This window comes from Podarcis liolepis (genome assembly GCF_965112155.1).
Source record: "Podarcis liolepis genome assembly, chromosome: 1".
Taxonomy (NCBI): Eukaryota; Metazoa; Chordata; class Lepidosauria; order Squamata; family Lacertidae; genus Podarcis; species Podarcis liolepis.
The window spans coordinates 82211046-82235725 of NC_139554.1; the positions used below are offsets into that span (position 1 = coordinate 82211046).

The 24680-nt window shown below is 41.9% G+C and overlaps 1 protein-coding gene across 1 annotated transcript in view; it reads right to left on the minus strand.

Moving 5' to 3' along the window:
* ZDHHC5 (zDHHC palmitoyltransferase 5) overlaps nucleotides 1-23829 on the minus strand; it is a 43865-nt gene extending 20036 nt beyond the window's left edge. Inside the window, exons 1-2 of the mRNA XM_083512636.1 lie at nucleotides 23596-23829; nucleotides 10734-12114 (exon numbers count right to left, since the gene is read on the minus strand). Of these exons, the coding sequence (XP_083368762.1) occupies nucleotides 10734-10837 (104 nt within the window). The 5' untranslated portion in view covers nucleotides 10838-12114; nucleotides 23596-23829. The remainder of the gene's footprint in view (nucleotides 1-10733; nucleotides 12115-23595) is intronic.
* Nucleotides 23830-24680: the final 851 nt, after the last annotated feature.

The window sequence follows — 24680 nt, forward strand, 5'->3', positions numbered from 1 at the left end:
TACTTGAACTCTAGAAATTCTGTTCACATTAACATTCTGGTTTTATTATCAGGGAGGGTGCAAAGAAGAGGAAGGGGGAGCACGTTTCTGGAAATGTGAAGCTGGTACTAAGGCATTTGCAACAAATTTTAGCTCTTTATTTTTGTACAGCCATCAATGGAAAGGCAACTACATAATATATACGAGAATCATTTAACCAAGTACTAGTGTTCTGAAGATTAAAATGAGGCAGCTGCCTACTATTACTCTAAAGATATTTGCAGGCAAATATGCCAGTTAGTTATGCCACTTAAGCTTGCCAGAAGAAATATCAACAACCTCAGATATGCAGATGACACAACCTTGATGGCAGAAAGTGAGGAGGAATTAAAGAACCTTTTAATGAGGGTGAAAGAGGAGAGCGCAAAATATGGTCTGAAGCTCAACATCAAAAAAACGAAGATCATGGCCACTGGTCCCGTCACCTCCTGGCAAATAGAAGAGGAAGAAATGGAGGCACTGAGAGATTTTACTTTCTTGGGCTCCATGATCACTGCAGATGGTGACAGAAGTCACGAAATTAAAAGACGCCTGCTTCTCAGGAGAAAAGCAATGAGAAACCTAGACAGCATCTTAAAAAGCAGAGACATCACCTTGCCAACAAAGGTCTGTATAGTTAAAGCTATGGTTTTCCCAGGAGTGATCGATGGAAGTGAGAGCTGGACCATAAAGAGGACTCCCTGGTCCTGAATGGGGTTAACTCTGCTCCTGAAGGACCAGGTGCACAGCCTGGGAGTCATTTTGGACTCACAGCTGTCCATGGAGGCACAGGTCAATTCTGTGTCCAGGGCAGCTGGTTACCAGCTCCATCTGGTACACAAGCTGAGACCCTATCTGCCCGCAGACTGTCTCACCAGAGTGGTGCATGCTCTAGTTATCTCCTGCTTGGACTACTGCAATGCACTCTACGTGGGGCTACCTTTGAAGGTGACCTGGAAACTCCATCCAGAATGTGCAGCTAGACTAGTGACTGGGAGCAGCTGCCGAGACCACATAACACCAGTCTTGAAAGACCTACATTGGCTCCCAGTACGTTTCCGAGCACACTTCAAAGAGTTGGTGCTGATCTTTAAAGCCCTAAATGGCCTCGGCCCTGTATACCTGAAGGAATATTTCCACACCTATCGTACAGCCCAGACACTGAGATCCAGCACTGAGGGCCTTCTGGCGGTTTCCTCACTGCGAGAAGTGAGGTTACAGGGAACCAGGCAGAAGGCCTTCTCGCTGGTGGCGCCCGCCTTGTGGAACACCCTCCCATCAGATGTCAAGGAAATAAATAACTATCTGACAGATGGGTGGGGTATAAATAAATTAATAATAATAATAATAATAATAATAATAATAATAATAATAATAATTGGACCCCCAAAACCTACCTGCTGCAATAGGAGTGCTAAGAAGCTGGCAGTTTCCAGATAGATCGCAGAAGGAAACAATCCACCCTGTATCAAACTACAGCTTCCAGCTACATTATAGACAGTTTCAGAAAGGTTGGTTGCCAGGGATTTTTCTCAGAGGCCACAAAGGCCTTCACCCCCCCCCCAAAAAAAAACCTGAGCAACCCATTTTCATGCAAGACGATATAAGGATTTTGTAACTTAAGAATGGGGTGATTGAGACTGCTTGTTTTCCTCTCCCCTCTACATCTTCTTCCCTCTTCTGTTATGGCTTTTTAGACTGTACACTGGTGAACAATTGATTTGTAAGCCACTCTGGGCAGTTTTCCATCAGAAGAGTGGTATATAAATATTTTGAATATATAGACATGAAATAATGTATGAGAGCCCCCTCAGAGGCTCTAGAAGAAACTCAAAATGCCCTGTAGTAAGTGTATTTTTAATAAGCTTCCAAAACATTTAAACAAAGGGGGTAGGGGTGGGAATAAAAGTGGGATTCCTGGAAAAACCTGAAATTTGCAGGTGGGGGAGCAGAACTGAAACTATCAAGTAAAAAAACCAAAAAATCTAAACTACTTTACTACTTTAAAAATATGAACAGCATTATACATTACATAGAATTGTATCATTCAGTCTATGAAGTGTAAAAGTATTTGTGGCAACGTTTTCCAAACAGCAAATATTTAGTCCCAAATGTTAGATGGAGCTGCAAACACCTGCACTTTAGCATACTCAGTAAGAGTTTAGTTTGTACCCTTGCATTTTGCAAGGTTAATTGTGGGTAATATTCCTACCACAAGACAGGGTTGTCCACTATCACCATTATTGTTTATATAAGCCTCAGAAGTCTTGGTGCAAAGAATAAGAAGTAATCAGGAGATTAAAGGAATTGCAGTGGGGCAATGATCCTATAAATTAAAAGCTTTTGCATATGATGTGGTGTTATCACTAGAAGAACCATTGGAGTCCACCCCAAAGATTTTAGATGAAATTTTTAAAAATATTGGAGAAATGGTGGGCTTTAAACTGAATAAAAGCAAAATGTTAGTGAAAAATATGAAGGAGAGTGGGGGGAAAAGAATTAAAGGGAAAAACAGGTCTTATGATAGAGAAAAAAGTAAAATACTTGGGGGTATGGTGAACAGCAAGAAATTTTGTTTCAAGATAATTATGTCAAAACATGGAGAGATATTAAGAAAAAATTGGAGAGATGAGGAAAGATGAAACTCTCTTTATTAGGAAGGGTGTCAGTCATAAAAATGAATGTTCTGCCGAGAATGACTTTTCTATTTCAGATAGCTCCATTTATCAGTAACATGGGATGTTTTAAGGAATGGCAAAGAGATATAACAAAATTTATCTGGTAGGGGAAGAAACCAAGAATAAAATGAAACAAAAGAAAGATGTGGTTTTACCCTGCCAGACTTAAGATTATACTATGAGGCATCCTGTCTTTGCTGGTTAAAGGAGTGGTTTTTATTGAAGAATATGCAGATTTTGGACTTAGAAGGACATGACAACAAATTGAGCTGGAACGCATATTTGTGGTATGGGAAAACAGGAATGAATAAGGTTTCATTAACCATATAATGAGGAAAAAATTATATACAGTATGGGATAAATATAAAAACTTGCTGGAAAATAAAACACCAATGTGGCTCTCTCCAATAGAAGCCATAGCAGTGAAATAAAAGAATATGGAGGAGGATTGGGTAACAGGGAGTTGTTAATAAAGGTGAAAAGGGAGGTTAAACAAAAGAAGTTTGAAGAAATAAGTAGAATATTAACAGGTTGGCTACAACATTGCCAACTAAATGAGATATTCAAGATAAATTAAAAACGGTTTTAGAACTAAAACCTCTCAATTAGAAAAATACCTGCTAAAGAATAATCAAAAGGTGATGTCTAAAATGAACAAAATCTTATTAGAATGGCAAACAAAGGATGAATTGGTTTGAAATATTGATGTGACAGCATGGGAAGGTGGATTTAAAACTACAGCTTGCTATGCACTAAAAGAAAATTATATGGAGATGATGTATAGATGGTACTTGACGCCTAGTAAGCTAGCTAAAATGTATAAGTCTGAATCCAATATTTGTTGGAAAGAGAAAGAAGGTACCTTTTCACATGTGGTGATCCTGTAAGATTGCAAAAGCGTTCTGGGAATTGATCCATGAATTGGAAAAAAATTGCTGAAAATAACCTTTGTTAAGAAACCAGAAGTCTTTTTCTTAGAGAAGAGGTACCGAAAGATCAGAAAAAAATCATTTATGTATGTAATCAGAGCCAATCATCTTTGTCCCTCTGTCCATTCACCTAACAAATCACAAGCCCCCTAGGTAAAAGGTAAAGGACCCCTGGATGGTTAAGTCCACTAAAAGGCGACTATGGGGTTGCAGCGCTCATCTTGCTTTCAGGCCGAGGGAGCCAGCATTTGTCCATAGACACCTTTCCGGGTCATGTGGCCTGCATGACTAAACCGCTTCTGGGGCAACGGAACACCGTGATGGAAACCAGAGCACAAAGAAACGCTGTTTACCTTCCCGCTTCAGCGGTACCTATTTATCTACTTGCACTGGTGTGCTTTCAAACTGCTAGGAGCTGGAACAGAGCAACAGGAGTTCATCTCATCGCGGAGATTCGAACCGCCGACCTTCTGATCTGCAAGCCCAAGAGGCTCAGTGGTTTAGATCACAGCGCCAAATAGATATGCAGTTAGAAAGCCAGCAAAGGTGTGGGGCTTTCCAGTGCATTACAGTTTGTCATGTTTGTCACTCTGCTTGCTCATGGGTCATGGGTGTGTGCTCAGTGCAATGAGCTCCTGACCCCTGAGAAAACAGATTTGTTTCCTTAAGGCCAAGGCGGCTGACCTGAAGAAAGCAAAGAGATTAGTAGGTGAGGCCTTCAAAGACATGATAGCTGTGTCTCATTTCAATGATGACAGCTCCCCTGCCACCATGAAGAATTAGGGTTTCAGGGAAGGAAGGTATCACTCTGAAAAAGAGGGAAAATATCCATTAGAAGGCACCTATTCCATGGGAGACAAGCTGTTCTCCTCTTTGGTTCCTTCATGGGGTGGAGGACCCCTGGTAGTGGATTTGATAATTAGGAATATAGAAATATGGCTGAGTGATGGCCATGTAGATGCCAGGGTGAATTGCCTACCTGGTGTGAAGGATGTGGATGCCATTCATTATCTAGATAGCCTAGTAAATACTGCTAGAGAAGAGTCAGCAGTTGTGCTTGCACTAATAGGTGAGGAAATGTAGTTAGGAAGCCCTGGAAGTGAAATTTAGGTTTTGAGGTAGGATGATGAGAACCAGGACTTTCAAGATAGCTTTCTCTGAAATCCTACCAGTTTCACATACAGAGCCAGCTAGGCACAGCTTTGCAATATCAATGAATGGATGAGATGGTGGTGTCAGGAGGAAGGATTTGGATTTTTTAGGCACTAGGGAATGTTTTTGGACAAGCTGAGCCTGTACAAAAGGGTCAAGCTCCACTTGAAAAAGGATGGAACCTGACTGCTGATGCTTAAAACAAAAAATGCGTCAGAGCAGTTTTTAAATTGATTGCAGGGGGTGAAGCCAATGGAAGCAAATCTTCCCACTTAGGCATAAGGGGTATGATTGTTTAAATGGGTACTGGCAGTGCAGTGGCACATGACAGAAGTTCAGAAAGACGAAAGCACCATAGACTAAAATGAAAAATGACAAAGACAGTGACTTAATGCTATGTTGGATACAACTGAGTAAGTGTCCCATTAGTGCAAGGATTTCTGCTTGTGCATGTCCTCTCATCTGGTGCCCCCTTAATCTGTTCTAGAGATTCCCCCACCACTCTGAATAATATTTGAGGACAGCAAAAAGAGCCATTTACTTAAAAGTAGTTGGATACAACCAACAAAATTTAAGTGTTTATATGCTAGAAGAGTCAAGATGGATGAGCTGGACTACTTGGACTGAGGAAAATACAGATATAGTAGGTGTTATGTCTGGAGCTTTAATGCTAGAATAACAGGCAGGTAGGATTTTAGAATGTAGTAATCTGATTGGCTGTTGGAGTTGTCCAATCCAGCTCCAGAAGGGAAGTTTAAACCAGCCTATCAGGTGTGACCTAGGGTGTGAATAAAGGATATATAGCCTGGGGTCTGGGAGGGCCAAGCAGGCAAGCACAGACAAAGCCACACCCGATAGGCTGGTTCAAACTTCCCTTCTAAAATTTTACATTCTAAAATCCTACCTGCCTCTTATTCTAGGATTAAAGCTTCAGACATAACAGTAGGCATAACAGAAACCTGGTAGAATGGACAGAACCAATGCACACAGTTATCTCTAGATACAAACCCTATAGGAAGGACAGGGTGGGGCATACTGAGGTGGTGTCACTCTGTATGCCAAAGAAGACATGGAGTCCAATAAGCTGGAAATTCCCAAAGGCACAGATTCTTCCTTAGAGTTGTTGTGGGTAGTGATATCGAGCCTCAAAAGGTAATTTAGCACTAGAGAAATGCTGTTGCTCCCCCTGACCAAAATGCTCAATGATCTTGAAAAGGAGAATGAGAAATCAATGGAGAATTAAATCAAGGAGGCATCTAAAAGAGGAAATGCTGCAGTAATAGGTGACTACCACTATCCTCACATGGACTAAGTGCATATTTGTTTCTAGATACTCAAAATGACTCTGCCTTAGAACAACAGGTAATGGAACTGAATAGAGGAGTGATGACCCTGGGGACTTAATCTTGAGTGGCCCCCAGGACCTGGTGCAAGTGTAGTTGAATTAGTTGAGAACTGTGGTCATAATACTATCAAATTCAATGTATATGTAAACAGACAATTGCAAAAAAACAAAAAACCCACAAAAAACCCACAACCCCTGAACCCAGTCACATATGACTTCAAAAAGAGGAAACTTCCCAGAAAAAGGAAGTTAAAAAAGGAAGCTGAAAGGCAAAGTCAAGGAGGTCATATCTACCCAAAATGTTTAAATGTTGTTTTAAATTATAAATTAGAATTTCAGCTAGAATGTATTCTAGAGATCAAGAAAAGTACACCAGGGCCAAGCGAACGCCGGCATGGTTAACAAGCTTGAATGTGACAATCAATCTTTGTATATTTTGCTAATGGTTAATGTTACAAGGAAAGATATTCTGAAGACAGCAAAATAAGCCTACTAGAAAAACAAGATTTTTTCCTGCTGTCACTCTGCAAAAAGAGTAATCAGCATTTACAATACTATACATTCACTACTCAGATTTCTCAGGGCCATATCCCAAACTAAATGAAAGGGGAGGCGATTGAGAAATTCGTAGCATACAACACAAAAGTCTATAAGATCATAGTTGTGGGAGGGTTCATGCAACTGCTTACCAAATAATCATGAAAAACAACTTCAAGTACTCTTGAATGTAGACACCCCCAAGATCTGTTGAATCATGTTTTTCACTGTAGATAACAGGCTTCTTGGAAGCTCAGCTATTACTGCCTGCCAAATATACTGAGTCACATCTTCAGACCTAGAAGGCTCTCTTTTAATCAACAGCTGGAACTGAACTGAGATATTTGCTCCAATTCTTTTAGTCAAAAAGAAGCTTTAAAGCACACATTCAAGAATCTTGCATCTAGTAACCTGAAAGGTTAAGAATGTCTGCTACAAGCAGCAAATAAATTAGTGAAAGAAAGCTAAATTATATGTGTGTACTGCTGAGGAGCTCAGCTAAATGAACACTATAGCAGCCAAACAATAGCTCTGCCCTCATCACAGCATAGCAGAATTGCATCATATTGTGAATGGGAAACCATGTAGCACAGTCCAATGACCACTGCTGACATGCCGGCTCATACTAATCATCATCAGTGTATTATTAATTACTATTTATTTATTAATTACAGTGTTCGAAACCCCACAGGTGCCAGGCGCGTTTTGCTACTGGCGCAGGGTGAATTATTACCATGTGGAGATCTCTGGATGCCAGGTTGGCGACTAATATCTCCATCTATCTGGGCCCTCCAGCTTTCTTAAGCAGGCAAGCAGAAGAACTTATTTATTGCATTTACATCCCATCCTTTTCTCCAAGGAGTACATGGTTCACCCTCCTCCTCAGTTTATCCCTACAACAACTCTGTAAGGTAGGTTAAACAAAGAGGCTGTGACTGGTCCAAGGTCATCCAGTGAGCTTCATGACTGAGTGGGAATCTGAACCCTGATCTCCCAGGTCCTAGTCTGACACTCTAACCACTACACCACACTGACTTCCAAGGGCACTTCTGCTATGGGCAGCTGTAAAAATTAAGTGGACATATAAATATGGGGAAAGCAAAATGTCACTTACAGAAGGATCTGAAATATTTTCCATGAGGCTTGAATTTGTTTTATTCAGAATAGTTTTACTCAATGTTTTAATGTGTTGTAAACCACTTTGAGCTTTTTTTAAAAAAAATATAAAGCAGTATAGAAATGATAGCTATTATTTTTATTATTATTTCTTCAAACACACACCCATGGCATCTTGGTTTAAGATATATAAGGTTAGCTTATACATCTAAGTTCCTAACACTGGTGATGAAGTTGACAGTAGACAACAAAAGCTTATGTCATAATTAATTTGAACTTTTGTATCATCTCAGACACAAGGCTTCAATGGAATAAGTACAGAATCAGCTTAAGCCAGTCAAATGAGAAAATAAGTGATGCAGATGCGGGAGTTAAAGTTATCTTTATACTTCAGTAACACCCTGCATCACTTTTGAAAGAAACTATTAAACTCGTACCCCTATTCCTACAACAATGTGAAAATGCTACATGCCCATCTCAGGTACATGTTGGGAAGTATTTTTTAAAGTATGCTTCAGACACTACATGTTAACAGGTCTTCAAACATCAGGAGTACAGCTATGTTGCTTGTGAAACTTTCAATTATGAGACAGAAGCAGCCCTCAGAAATAGAGGTGATGTTCAGAAATGCCATGGAGCATGGAGAGAATTACATTAAATCCATGGCTCCCACCCCAAATGACTCTGAATAAAACTTAAATGTCAGGAGGGCTTCAATCCTTCTTGAAGAGAAGGATAGTTATTTTAAAATGTTATAAAGTAGGCTAGCCAACTTCAACTAGCCTAGAATTAACTGACTGAATTTTCATTCTGAACAAGCCATATATGTATACCTATTTCTAGCTTACAAAGTATAGGAACATCCAGTAAATACAATTGTAGCTCTCTGCAGAATGTTTCTATAGTATACTTATGGTGGGGAAAAAGTTTAAATACTGTACTACTTTTTATGACTACCTTCTGTGGATCTGAAAATACATACCTGTTACAGCAACTAGCCCCATAAATGCCATCAAAAATTGCTTTCCTGTTACTAAGTTCACTGATTATGTATTAAATAAAAGGAGTAATAAAAATAAAATGATTCCACTGATGGAATTCAAGCACATCACATCGAAGTGATATATACATTTCAGACAAGGTCTGCCAACAGTTGTGGTATATCACCGAAGTTATGAGCTGCTGAGATAGCTCTGTTGGTAGAACATGAAACTCTTAATCTCAGAGTTGTGGGTTTGAACCCCATGTTGGGCAAAAGATTTCTGCATTGCAGGGAGTTGGACGAGATAACTCATGTGGTCCCAACTTTACAATTCTATGATTCTAAGACAGCCTCTTCCTTAAGCATTACTTGTTATACTACCTGGTGAAGAAGTGGTATATTTATTTATCCAGAGACTATGTGCTAGCAAAGTTAAACTTTCTGCTATGCAGCACTTTAAACAATCATATTTTGTATGACCAAATATGTGCACAAATCACTCTTCTCGCCCTGAACATTACTTATTTCAACTTGACTTCACAAAAAGCCATCACTGAAAACTGTATCACTGTGTGTGTGCAAATGTTTTAAAAAGTATTTGAATCATATATTGCATAAAATTATTCCTTCAAGTGTGCACAATTTAGCCATTTTTTCATACACATCACTGCAATTATTTAACATGAAGACCAATAACAACCTCAATGGTAAACCAGGATAACAGCTCCTACCTGTGGCTTATTTTCCTCCCTAAGTATCCAAACTCCTTGTATGACAAGCATTCTGTTCAACAGAAACTGATGTTTTTGTAGTATGCCATTCACAATCTCAGATTGCCTATTGCAATTCTCTTTTATAAATGTCAGTGGACATTTTCCACAGCAACAGATTCTGAAACACAACTGACAACTTTGAAGGTAAGGAGGCTTTCAGTTTTTATAATTAACTGTAATTGATTTTACTCACTGTATGATTTTTAAATACACCATTTAGACTCTGGTAATTAAGCAGCATATAAATATGTTAAATAAAACAAATAACAACCAGACAAGTTATTTAGGCTATTTTAATGGTCTCACAGCCTTCAATTAAGTTATGCTTAAGAGATATTACTCTATACAGTCAACATATCTGATTATTTTGACTACAAATAAGCCTCCCAATGCTGAACAAGCTTTCCCTTTTTATCTGGCAGATAAATCTTCCCCTATTCACCATGGCAAAAAACATCACGCCTCTGCATTGCAGGTAGAATTGTGAACCCCAATATATACAGTAACCTCAGTGCTTGTGCCCAAACGAAGCTCTCACACTTCCCAGCACAGTGAAACATTATTTTATCTACTGGATGTGATTTTAATCTAGGTTCTACTTACATTTCTTTCCAAGAGGTCCCTATAATAAAAACTGTAGGAATGGCACTCTTCCACCACAGAAAAACTGAAGTGTAACCTTGGCCATTGCAAGTGAGCAAGATGTGGTGGCCTGGTTTGCACAAACAAATCCTGCCTTAGTAAGACAGGATATGCCCTAGTATTATACACTCACATGCTGGTTCTTTGCTAACTGAAAACTATGGCTTCTCTGGCAGTCCTCTTCCAGAATCTAAAGCCAACTTCACTTCACACATAACGGGAAACTATGCTTAACTTTGGCTTCCTGGTTTGTTTCCACATACCTATACAGTATTGTAGGAGCAAAAGCAAGTGCATATACAACCAATGTATTTAATATGACCATAAACATGACTGCAAAGTTCAACAAAGCTAAATAAAATTAGCCATCAAATCAGTGGGTTCTGAGTGCCCTGATTCAGATTACCATTTCTGTCAGCATAACAAAAATGAATACACGGCTGGCTTTTTCTATCCAGGAGTACTGGATTTTCTTAACAGCCTCTAGACTCACATGCAAAACTGCCAACCCAGTCTATCCATGCCCCCCTTCCCCAAATACTATATATTTTCTTGACTCACGTAAAAGCAAAGAAGAGTGTGGTGGATCCTACTAGGAAGATTGCAGCTGCTGATACAGGGACATACTTGCTGGGTTTGAATCTCTTTCCAGATGCTGCTGGCATGTTGGAGCTCTGATCGATGATCCGCCCTGCAGCATAGCCTAGGCCCAACTGGAGTCAGAAAGGACAAGAAAATGCAGGAGGGACCTTCAAAAAGAAAAGCAACTGTGCAAAGGAGAGACTTTTAAATCTGCATTCAAGTTCTTGTAGTTAGCTGTTACGAGTCAGATCAGATTTACAGTATGATCCAGATGAAAATGAATAGTAGTATGCACAACCAAAGCAAGTGTCACAGAAGACAACAATGGGAATTCTATATGTAGTCCCAAGATTCTTGTGGGGCAAGGAAAATTAAAAATATAAAATGAGAGCTTGTACTCCAATTGAAAATTCTAGTGGTTCAAGAAATTGCACAGGTTCCTGTACCAGGAAAGCCCTGTAAAAATGTGTGCTTCCTAGAGTAGAGATGATCCTCTTCTGAGGTGACAAAATGCAGTTGAAAAATGCAGCAAATGAAGTATCAGAATTGGGCTAGACGTTTTAGTGCAAGAGTGCAGGATGAGCCAAATCAGCACCCCAAGGAAGGTGATCAATGAAAGACACAAGGTATATACTAGGTTTCGATGGTTTGCTTTGTTATTTTTGTTTCAGAAAACACATGGTAATTTTGCAATGTAGACTCTGGAGCAAGTTTCTCCTTTTTAATCTGTTTGTTGTTGCTCAGCAGGTTATTGTGCTAGCAAATCGGCCATGCTTGTGCACATCATTCTCTGCCCCCCACCTCGTGCCGCAAATGTTCTCTTCTTTTAAAGTAGGAGCACTCTCCCCTGATTTCACCAGGAACTAGGGTTGTCTGGCATTCGTTGTTTAATTTTGTTTATTTCTCTCTTGACTACTAAATCCGGGTAACAGCTGGTGCAAGGTTGAGCTGAAAATCCTTTTCTTTCAAGGGGGAGTAGGGGGCACACTGGAAGGCTGGTCTTGCGTTTTAGTCTCCTTATTTGTTCCCTTGTGTACAACACCAAAAATCCTTCAACAAGTCCAGTTTTACTGGTAAATACTGAAAATTAAGTTTGAGATTGCTTCATTAATTATGGATCAGTTGTGTCTGGAGTAGACCCAGTTAGAGACTGAGTTTTCAAATGTTTTCCTAAAAATCCAAAATGTAACTGACAGTAAAAAGAAAAGATGCCTGGGACCTCCACACCCATGTCCTAGAGCACTTTGTCTGCTCCAAACTGTTGCATTCTCACACAAATAAAATTAATCCTTATTCATTCATATTTGCTTTAAAAGTCTTTAAATCATTTTGCCAACTTGTCATCTTGAGCTTCTTGTACCTAGAAGAGATAAAAATAAGGTTAAGCATTCAAGAGAAAGTGCAATGCAGTACTGATCCTTAGTACAGATCTGAGAGTTAAGAGCCAAAGCACTTTTCCCATATGAGAACCTATAATTACGGGTAACAGTCTTATGTGACTCAGTTTCCACATCTGTAAAACTTGTGAGACATGTTATATTTAGGACACACACCAGGACATATTTTGCACTCAGGGAACTTCAAACATCCATTAACTCATTCCGGATTTTGGGATTATCTAAAATTATCTATTAATGTTAATAAAACTGAAACCCAAAACCCGGTGGCTTACCTTTATTTTCAGCATATTCAGAGCCAGGACTCCACTCTTTTAAAAAGGCAGATTTTCTTTTCAAAAGACAGTATACATTAAGACAGCTAACTCTTTGTTCTACCAGAATTAGGTGATTGTTTCTCAAAATGTCAGGGTCAAATATTTCATGGCTTGTATCTTAAAAGGCAGACTCTTTACTGTTATAAAGTTTTTATCCTTAAAATAGATTTGCAGAACCTAACTTTCAGATCTGTTACTTTGCCCATCAGTTCTTTAAGCCTCTCCCCAGCTATGCACATCCCCTTTGACTGTATTTCCCATTGGTCAGATTCTCTCTCCTTCCTTCTGATATGCCTTCTGGATGTTGCTTGCAAGATGATTAATAGCCTTCTCTTTCCCTTGTAGGTTTAACAAATAGATTCCTACAAGCAGGAACCTTGTAGTGTTTTCCAGCTCATAATGCTGTTGTGGATCCCCAACCAATAAAAGAATTCCTGTTCAGCAGCCAGCCTGGAATGAATGGTCAGTGTTGCTTTCCCCCCGCCATTGGGTGGGGTTTCAGGGAGATTATTTCTGACTCCCCCAAGCCTTTTCTTACCCCACTATATAATACCAAAGGGTTCTGGACTGGTTGCAAGCCCAGTTTATAACTGAGCAGTTTATAACAATAGGGGGGGGGGGCTTCTAAGACGTGTGGTAAAGGGAAAATATGTGCTTTTTTCTTTTTAACTTCATGCCATTTTTCTGCAGGGGCATATGGAAAACCACCTTGCCCTGAAGGAAGGGGAGAAGAAAGAAGCTTGGGGATTCCACCCATCCTGCTCCCACTGTGGCCCCTCCATCATCCAAATGTCATCACATGGATTCCTGTAGAACCAACTTGCCCTGAGGAGACTGGAACAGAGAAACAGCCTGGTGAACAGCCAACACCCAGCTCCCATAGCAACCCTTCCCCCAAACTGCAGTCACAGTTTAGCTTCTTTGCTATCTGTCAACAAGAACATCCCAGAAAGAAGGGAGGTGTGATCAGTAGTAATGAAAAACTCATATGAGAAATGAGACATCTGAAGAGTGAACTAATTGACATGATACAGGGAACTGTGGGATTAATTCATTTAACAAAGACGTTTCAGAACCTTAAAACCCACTTTTCTAATTATTTACTAAGTATGATAGTACTGTCTCTCAGAACAACTTTGGAAAAAGAAACATCAATGATCAGAGTAGAATAAGACTATTGTTTGAGATTACAGGATGAGTCAGGCCCCTAGAAATACAGTAGGAGGTCTGTATACTTTGACTACCCAAATCCAAATAAAATTTCACTAAAGAGCTATTCCCTAGGGCCTAGAGCCAACTATAGACTGAGTTATTTTAACTGGACCAGACAAAAAATTGCAAGGCCAATAGAAACATAGCAAGAAGATGTGGTACTCAATGTCTAGGAGTAACTATATTAAATGTGATGTTCCCACTAGAATATCACAGAACCCTGCAGGACGGTACAATAAATGAATATGTACAATTTTTTTTTTTTTACAATACCTCAAGTTCAAAGTTACCCATCTCCAATAAAAAAGGGAGTCGAAATACAGAGGACAAAGGAACTAGAGAAAGGAAGAACATAAGGAGGCAAAGACAGTGAATCTGTATATAATTTAACTGTACATCCAGAATGTTGCCATTTGGGCTCTCTGGAGCAAAGGGGTAAGAAATGGTGCTAATGTAATTTCCAGGGCAGGCAGCAGGCAGTGAGAGAGGACAGACAAGACCTTGCAGACAGTAACTATACTAAGATCATCTTTATGGAAACCACCCTCCACTGCTGTTTAACCATGCTGATCCCCCTTTGTCTTATTTGCGTCTTTTTTGAACAGTGACATGAATTTTATTTGACCTTCTACATAGCTTTAAATAACTTCCAGGCTTCCTGGTGGGATCTGATACTTCTGTGTCTTACCACTTCTATGTCTTACCATCTTCCTTTTAACAGATTCAAAGGGTGGGTTTAAACTAATGGGTCCTCTCAGTGAAAGTCCTGTGCAAAGACTAATAAGAATAAGAATACAGTGGTACCCCGCAAGACGAACGCCTCGCAAGACGGAAAACCCGCTAGACGAAAGGGTTTTCCGTTTTGGAGGCGCTTCGCAAAACGAATTTCCCTATGGGCTTGCTTCGCAAGACGACAGCCCATAGGGAAATCTCAGGGACAGCGGGGAAGCGCAGCGCGTCTTCCCCACTGTCCTCGGACCTCCTCCCGCCGCCGGCTTCGGAACGAAGCTCCGATGCCGGGCGGCGGAGGGGGAAAGCCTCCCGCCGCCGCGCGGCATCGGGACGAAGCCTCGATGCCGGGCGGCGGAGGGGGAAAGCCTCCCGCCGCCGCGCGGCATCGGGAGGAAGCCCCGGTGCCGGGCGGCGGAGGGGGAAAGCCTCCCGCCGCCGCGCGGCATCGGGAGGAAGCCCCGGTGCCGGGCGGCGGAGGGGGAAAGCCTCCCGCCGCCGCGCGGCATCGGGAGGAAGCCCCGGTGCCGGGCGGCGGGGGGGGAAAGCCTCCCGCCGCCGCGCGGCATCGGGACGAAGCCCCGGTGCCGGGCGGCGGAGGGGGAAAGCCTCCCGCCGCCGCGCGGCATCGGGACGAAGCCCCGGTGCCCGGCGGCGGAGGGGGAACGTCTCCCCCCGCCGCGCGGCATCGGGACGAAGCTCCGATGCCGGGAGGGGGAGGGGGAAAGCCTTCTCCCGCCGCCCGGCATCGGATGGCTTTCCTGAAGACTTGGGGTGGGAGGAGGGTTTTCCTTCCCACCGCCAACATTCAGAATGCTGTTCTGAATGTTGGCGGTGGGGAGGAAAAACCCTCCTCCCACGCAAGCCCCGGGAACAGAGGGAAAGCGCTGCGCCCCTTCCCCTCTGTTCCCGTACCTGTCCTGAAGGCTTGCAGTGCGGAGAAAAGCCCTTCTCCGCACCGCCAGCCTGGCAAGCGGTTTCCCTAGGAACGCATTAATTGATTTTCAATGCATTCCTATGGGAAACCGTGCTTCGCAAGACGAAAAACCCGCAAGAAGAAAAAACTTGCGGAATGAATTAATTTCGTCTTGCGAGGCACCACTGTAATGTATTTATACCCCGCCCATCTGGCTGGGCTTCCCCAGCCACTCTGGGCGGCTTCCAACAAAAGATTTAAAATACAGTAAGACATCAATCATTAAAAACTTCTCTAAACAGGGCTGCCTTCAGTCGTCTTCTAAATGTGAGATAGTTGTTTATTTCTTTGACATCTGATGGGAGGGCGTTCCACAGAGCGGGCATCACTACCGAGAAGGCCCTCTTCTGTTTCTCTGTGCAATGGGGCTTCCCCCACCCCATACACATGCTAAAAGTAATTGACTCTGGGAGGATCAGGGAAACCCTGGATGGGGGGGGGGGGATTGCTATGCATGGCAAGGAAGAACATGACACTGAATTTCTAATTTGTTAGAACTGCTGCACTCTACACACACACAAAGAAATATAGTGAAATGTTGGCCTTTTTGGGAAATTTCCCACACTCACATGCTAAATTAAATTAAAAATAAATCTGATAGCATTTGTGCAATTATTTCCAAGCAGACTGACAGCATTTCTAGAAGTGACCAGAGGAGGAATGACTACTGCAGAGAGTGCAGAGAGAAGAAACATCAAGCTGCATCTGCAGCAGCAGAACAATCTGCCCCAGCTGCAACAACCATACCTCTCCCGTATCAGTCTCTACAATCACAACAAGCGCTGTAACCTTCCAACAGTTTAACCCTCAAATTGTCTCCTATTGTCTCCCAAGACAGACGCACACCAACCACTCGGACAGCACTTACATCTTCTATTAGATCCTTAGCACTACTTTGGATAATAGTTGCCTCATTTTATTGGTTGTATGACTAATTGTTGCATGGCAAAATATGTGGGCTTTTTAAAACCAGAAATGTTATCTGACAGACCTATGGTCCCCCAAAAAGCTTTTGTTGCTTTACCCACCAGCAACTGAGTGAAAACAACAAGCATTTATGTTCCTACATTTTCTACTTATATGCCACTTGAAAAGAAAGTGGTTAAGAATTCAGAAACTGATGCTAGTCAAGGTACATTGAAATTAATGGATGTAAGTTAATCACATCAATTAATTTCAACAGAACTTACTATGAACAGAACTAAGATTGGAAGCAATCCTGAAAACTAACCATGATTTAACTCTTGCATGTAACAGCAGTAATTTAGCTGTCACTGTCAACCAGTGATGTGGGGTTTCTGGAAAACTTCTGGAGGGAATTTCGATACAAATTATAGAGTAAATTGCGTGAGATAATTTGTGGTTCGTTAAGTGATTTAAATTAGAATATTTATTTTATTTGTATTTAGAGGAAAAAGCCAAAAACATTGCCAAGCTTTTTAAATATTTATTAGTAACTGGCGTGCATTCAGTATTACTGTACGAACAAACTTATGAGTGAAAAGTTTCTATGGAGAAATAAAGCACTGGAAAATGTTACACCCACATCACTATCTCAGCTAGACAATCTACTTCCAGAATCCTTTTAAAAGCAGCAAATCTATTTGTTTGCTCCATTAGCTTCAGTATAGGTCCATCTTTTCCCAGGCACAGGTCAAATAAATGCATTTCTCTCTAGAAAAATACCAGTTGCAGTATTTTCCTTTCAAGATGCCCATCTCCACCCCCCCCAAATGCTCAAATTACAACCGTTTATATGCAGATTTGCACCTCCATAAATTGTACAGTTTCAACAACATCCTGCTAGAGGAAAGGGCATATGCCTCCCTACAGCCCCCCAGGGTGACCTACCATACCGTTTTGAAAAGTACCCCAATGCCCTATATCAGCTTTTTAGGGGGCACATAGGGAAGAGGGTATTGGCAAAAATCATCTCCCTGTACCCTTCTGCCAGCACACCAGTACTCTGACCACAAGACTCAATCCAAATCAACAATTGGTATTTCAAACAATTACCCTAAATTTCAACTGTATATAATAATGAAAACTCAATGAGTACTGTGTTGTTTGCTGGCATACAGAATAAGAATAATTCTAATTCAGGTAAGAGCTTGCCAATGGAGTTTCATGCAGCAGCTTTACCTGAACCATCCTCAGCAAACTGCAAATTCTGTTATTTATGTTATATCAAATTAGAAAAAAATACTTGTTCAGTTTTAATTTTCTGCAATCTCTTCTTCCAATGTGACTCAGATACCTCATTTCCAGTACATCTGATATTACCCTCTTTATTCACTCTTCCTTCTTAAAAAAAAATATTTTTTGACTTGAATTATCGGCCCTCACACTTTTCACACATTATCATCTTCCTATAGTTAAATAATGAACATGTACAGTGGACGCTTGGGTGGTGAACATGATCCATGCGGGATGCACGTTCGCAATCTGCGTCTGTGCACGCGCAGGTTGTGGTTCGGCGCTTCTGTGCATGCACAAAGCGCAATTTAGCACTTCTGTGCATGCATAACCGCCGAAACCCGGAAGTAACCCGTTCTGGTACTTCCGGGTTTTGGTGGTCTGCAACCCCAAAAAACGCAACCTGAAGTGGCTGTAACCCGAGGTATGACTGTATTGCTGATTTTCACACTGAAGCCCTTTCATTCAGCCACCATGCTTCCCGATTTACCAAGGCTACGAATACAGAATAAGTAAAATGACTCTCTAAAGTGTTCCCTGGTATTATTTTCTTCATGTCCAAATATTACCTTCTATAGCCTTTCTAGTTGTCTCTTATCCACCTAAGCTTCCTTTTAGAAGAATCTGTTTCGTGATTTCCCCCACCTTTCCCCAGACACCATTACTCAGGTCTTTACTTACCCATACTGTTTTTTTCACCTCACTGAACTGAACTCCAAACCCTTATTCAAGGCAGCCAGTTTTGAAATTCACCCATTTCCCCCCCCCACAACTTTCCCCAATTCCTTATCCTTTAAATTTTCTTTAAAGCGTCAATAGTCTCCGGTGAACCATCACACCAGTACCTTCAATCTGCCTCCTTACAGAAGCTCCACTATTCTTTACACCTCCAATTCATACATATACAAAGGCTGTACTACTGATTACAATTTCTTCTGCTCCCTAAACCCATAATTTCCTCACTCTAGAACACTATCAACAGTGTTTACATTAGGCATTAGTCTTCCTGAAACAATACCATATTCTTTTTTCAAAAACTTATTGGCATCTCACTCACCACCTCAAAGTACCGTATTTTTCGCTCCATAAGATGCACGTTTTCCCTCCTAAAAAGTAAAGGGAAATGTCTGTGCGTCTTATGGAGCAAATGTGTGGTCCCTGGCAGCGGTGGAGCTGGGGACTTTGGTTCCCGGAGTGGCACGTCACCTGTGCAAGCGTCCCCCGCCCGTGCGACTGGGTGGGGAGAGGGGAGACGGGGGAAGAGGGCTTTAGAACACTCTTTAGAGTTCCCTCCGTCTGAAGGGCTCTGTGACTTGCATGAGAGCAGCCAGGAGCCAGCACGGAGGGTGATCTTCCTCCCTCGCGTGCTCTGTCAAATTGGGACGGGGAGCTTTTTTCTTGCTTTCCTCCTCTAAAAACTAGGTGCATCTTATGGTCAGGTGCGTCTTATGGGGCAAAAATACGGTAATGCTATCTGTATTCACCAAGCCTTACTAGACTAGAATTCTAAGGATACAATTCTGTGCAACATGCTGCTGTAGATTTTTAGCTTTTTCTATTTTATCTGTAAGCTGCCTTGAGTCCCAGACAGAGTAAAAGATGGGAAATAATGATCATAATAGGTGGAGAGGAAGTAGCGGCATATATGATACACAAGCCCAATTCTTCAAGCCACTTTACAAATTAAGCTGTTGTTTTGTTTCACAAGCCACTTTGCACAATATAGATGTAACTACAAAGCTTCCTAAAAGCAATCTCACAAGAGCTAGTAACTGTTTATAAAGATGTTTATCCAAATAAGGTCCAGTTTTTAGCTCTAGTGCTGCAAAGTTCCAAGAATATCTTTATTCAGATCCTAAAGAGGAGTGTCTCTTAAACAGCTAACTTCAAATTATTGTCAACAGCTTTCCATCATATTAAAAAAAGTTTGGCTTGAATAGTTGTTTTTTAAAATGTCAATTTCCTGCCATCTTAGACAACTAGGTTAATATTAATTTAGCCATAAGAATGCTAGTTCTACAGTTCATCATTAAACCAAATCAATGCCCTAACACAGAGATGTCCAACAGGTTGATTGTGTTTGACTGGGATCACTAGGAGGTTCTGACCTGAAACCTCCCCCCCACAACAAAGCGGTAGATTACTGCCAGTTTTTTATTCTGTGAGTAGATTGCAGTCTGTTGGGAGTTGGACGTCCCTGCCCTAACAGATTCACTGAGTGAAAAGAAGATATTCTATGTAAAATGAAGAACCATTTTGTTCTTTTTTCAGATATGAATATTTACACCTAAACATATGCATTTCATTCTCATTGATAAAAAAAAACAGCTCTAGTCTGACCAGTCACCATCAGATCTCGCTTCTACGTGTAAGTATGGATTTTTGCAGGGTGGGAGGCTGGACCAAGGCAAAATAAAGTAGAAAACACATTACAGCAGCAATTACAATATTACCCAGTCAGCAGGTTCCTATATTCCCATATTTAAATACACAAACTGTTACAAGTGCTATAATTCTTATATAGGGATTTTAAGGACATTACCTCTACAGTGGTACCTCCGGTTACGAACTTAATTCCTTCAGGAGGTCCGTTTGTAACCCGAAACCGTTCTTAACATGAGGTGCGCTTTTGCTAATGGTGCCTCCCACTGCTGCTACGCAACTTCCGCTCGCATCCTGGGACAAAGTTCCCAACCAGGAGACCTACTTCTGGGTTAGCGGAGCTCGTAACCCGAAGCATTCGTAAGGAGAGCGGTACGTAACATGAGGTTCCACTGTATAGCAAAAAGAATAGCATGCAAAATATATACAGTGCAATGTCACATACTCAGTTGTTAGATTTTGCGCTGCCCTGATGGACATACGTCAAAGGGCGGTTTGTCTCACAAACCAGGCCTAAACAGAAGGCCCACAATGCAAGACCTCTGCTGCTTCACGTTCCCTCCCTTATAGTCACTTTTAACTGTTTGTCTTTTCTCTCTTTCTGCTTTAAATTTATGTGAGTTATAACCACTTTTAACTATTTGCTTTTACCCCTCTCCTCTTTAAGTCTTATGTGCTTTATTTTATTCGCATGTTTGTATCTTATGCTGGTCTGCGACCTTAATAAAGTTTGTTGCCGTTGTACAGTGCAATAAAGACATACAGTCTTGCAGTAATATCCACCCTGCTCATATTAAATTAAAGCTTGCTGGCTGGGAAGACTCAAGCTGGTGCTCTTGAGCTCACTAAAGAGCTTCTGAACCAGCATATGCCGCTACTAATGGAAGTGTGGGGGCTATATTTGCATATTATCCCCCAGCCCCTGAAAACAGGCTGCAGATAATTGGCACACCTGTCAGAAGAGGGAAGAAGGTGACACAGAGGCAGGAGAGGTGAAATCAACAAAAATTGCTTGCTTTCTCTTTGCTGGATCAAAAGCACTTATGTGAAAGTAAGGGCACCAACTGAAATGCACCCACACTCAACTTTAAAACGTACACTTATTCTTTAAAGTGCTTTACAATTCTATTTGGGTTCAATATTTCCTGCTTTCCTTTTATTTTTCCAATCACATTTGAAGGGATCTCTGAAATATTCTGACATGTGTCCTTGCCTGAATAGTTGCTAGAACCTTCTTCTCTTCATTATCTACAGGGAAGGGCAAAGTTCTCATCATACAGTACAGGATATGTTTTCTTGTACAAAGATCAGCTTATCACTATATACTGTCTCTTCTAAATGAACCAGGTTTTCCAAACAACTGGAAAGAACGGGAAACACATATACAGCTATGATTCATTACTGTGATTTATACTTTTCATGATAAAATACATTTAAGGAATGGAGACATTACCACAGTATACTCACTAATTAGTTAAACTTTATCAAGATTTAGATATGATGTAGTGTAACTTTTACCTAATCAAAGCCTCTATCACATGTGAATCACACTGGCCCCACCTTCAGACATGGGTGTTGATTTCACACAAACACACCATGGAAGCAAAGCTGAAAGCCCAATAACTCTCTGTGAACCACATGTACATCACCTTGGGTTCCATAGTGGAAGAAAGGTAGGATATAAAAAGAATAAATTTTCAGAAATAAAACAATGCCATGTGAGTCTCTCTGGGTATTCCACAGATGGGCACTACTACCAAGAAGGCTATACTCAGATGACAGAAGTGCCTGGAGTGAAGTTTCCAAAGAGGACCTTAATGCACATACAGGTTGGTGTAAGAGCAGGCATCCCTTTGAGTACTTGAGTCCTAAGCCTTGTAGGACTTTAAAGATAAGCTGCAGCACTTTGAATGGTACTTGGAAATGGACTGGAAGCCAATGTAAGTTTCTGAAGACCAGTGCGATGCGTTTCTACTGACCAGCCCCTGGTGGCTATATCTAGAACTAACTGCAGTTAATTCTTCAAAGATTCCCACATATAATACATTTCAGTAATTAAGCCTAGGTGTTACAGAGCATAGAAAACAGTGGGCATCAGAATACTGTATAGGTGACATGCCAGTTGGGGTTGCAGGGAGAATTATCAAGTATGGAAATATAAAGGAGGAAACAATTGATAAATGATTGTACTGATCAAGGAGTGTGCATGCTGTATAGGTGCAGAAGGAAAGAGGCTTAACAGAGAGAGGGGGTTCAGGAAGAAAAAGGATTAACAGGTAATGACTTAAAAGGAAAAACAACAAGCTAGAATAGTACCCCCCCCCCAAATTTCCTAGTTAATGTTACCATGCAATCTAAGTTAATATCTAAAAGCGACCTTCAAATTCATTTAAATTGTACATGCCTGGTATTCTTGTTGAGGAGTTAGGATAATAAGGAAAACATAAGATACTTCAATTCCTGAAGTGCTTGTTCAAGGAAACATTAACAGATGAGGGAGGACCTGCTCCATCCATTACCAAGGTGACTTTGTGTACAGGAGATAAAAAGGTTTACTTCCTGAAAAGCAGGGCAGAGGCAAATGCTGGGATATCTTCTTAACACTTTCAATCAGTCTTCCTTAAGTAAAAACGTGGGGTCTATATAACTGCCCAGGAAGCATTTGTGAGAAATACAGATGGCATGCTCTCCTGAATAATCCCTAGAGAAGAAACTAAACTTCTTCACTTTTCCACCATATGAACACAAAGTAAGAAGCAAATGAGAGGAGGGCTTGGTAAAGGTAAGAAGTGAAATATGATGTACAAGATATAAAAGTATCAGCTAGTTAACAAGTATCTTTGCTTTTCAGCAAGATCTTTCAAAGGGTTACTTATGGAAAGCGTTATCCTCAGGAGAATAAGCAATGCCATCTACATTTTGCAAGGCTAAGATTACACACCCAACACAGTATGGAAGACAAGCCCCGTTTCTATATTTCCAACTTGGTCCCCTCACTCCAACTATCGCCACACACCTATAGGCCGGGCCCAAAACTATAATTACAAACCTATTAGTAGATACGTTACCCTTAAAACAAGCGGCCTTAAGTAGGCCACCACCTTGTCAAGTGACCACGGTTTTATAGAACAAAAAGTGGGGGGGGGGGGAGGAAGAGAGGAGAGAGAAGGAGCTTATCGGGAAAGGAACTTATCCACTCATGAGTATTACCGACAACACAAGCTGCTACCGGCACGGAACTCAAAAGAAAAACACTTCGCAACCCTCTAAAAGCGAAAGTAACAGTAGCTGTCGCAAAGAGAGAGCGGGGGTGCGGCGGGGGCCACCTACGCGGGAAGGGCCCTGAGGGGACGTAGGTGGGGTGGAAGTTACACTCTGGGCCAGCCCACGGCAGGAAAAGGGTGGGATGGGGAGGTAAGGCGAGCGAGGGGGAAGCACGCGACGCGGCTACTTCCTTCTCTACTCCCTCACTCTTCACTACCCCGAGGAAGGGCAGGGAGACGTTAGGCCCCGCCGAGCCGTTGATGAGGGAGTCCCCCTCCACGCCCGCCTCGCCTGTAGGTGGAGGTGAGCCTCTCCCTCCCGTGCCCTCGCTACCGTCACCCCCCGGCCCGCCTCGCCTGGCAACTCACCCGCCAAAAACGTTCCCACTGGTGCCGCCGCCGCCGCCGCCGCCGCCGCCGCGCCTGGCTCCCGCCCTGTGAGGCGAGGAACTCGCTCGCTCGGCCCAAGCAGTGAGGAGAAGCACCAAGCAAGGGGCGCGGGGCGCGCACGCGCGCTCTCAAAGCCGTCCGGGCTCGCGACGCGGCTCGCCGGTTGGTCAGGTTGCTGCTCGCCCGCGCTCCCCCACGCGCGCGTGCGCACTCGCTCCCCAGTACACCCCGCCTTCGCCTTCCTTCGCTCGCGCTCTCGCGGGCATGCGCGGGAAGCGATAGGCTGAATGAAGGAAAGGATTCGTTTGCGTAAAAGGGGAGGGGTCGCGCGTCTACAAATCGTGATTGAGGGAAGAGAGGAGCAGCAGCAATAGCAACAGCGGCATTTCCACACGCATGCGCGGTCTCGTGGTACCCGAGAGGACCAGGACCACCTTACGAAAGAACTGGGAGGGGTAGGGATGAAAGTATAGGGCGAGCATGCGTGAATCGTCCTCCCGTATGCAGATTATTTCTTGACGTCCCGCTTCCAAGCACCTTATTGGAACGCTGCGGCTGAGATTGACAAACCTGATATCCAGTCGTTTATTAGACTTCATATAAGGTGACGATCTAGTGGTGTCATTGATTTAACACGGAATTGCTGATTAAAATCTCTGTTGCAGTTTGTAGTGGATCATTTGTAATTGTATTTCTAGATATCTCAACGTTCTTTTAATATACATAAATGTGGTTTGTGTATGTATATATATATATGAGTTTAATTAAATATTACGCAAACATTTTCATCTGCACCTTTTTGAAAAATCTGTTTCTGGTTTTTTTAAAAAATTAATGTTTAAAATGTGCTGGGCACTGTCCTGCTGCACATCCTTAAACGTGTATACTCATTTATTTCAAAGGGTCTTAATCCCTAGTAAATTATAGGATCGCTGCAGCATTAAACACACTTCTACTTTTGACAAAAGGACTCATTGCACAAGACAAGTTTGGACTCTTAAACATAAATATTTCACAGTCAGCATGTGTGAAAACAAATTTGCATGTCATCTCGTGTTCCTACC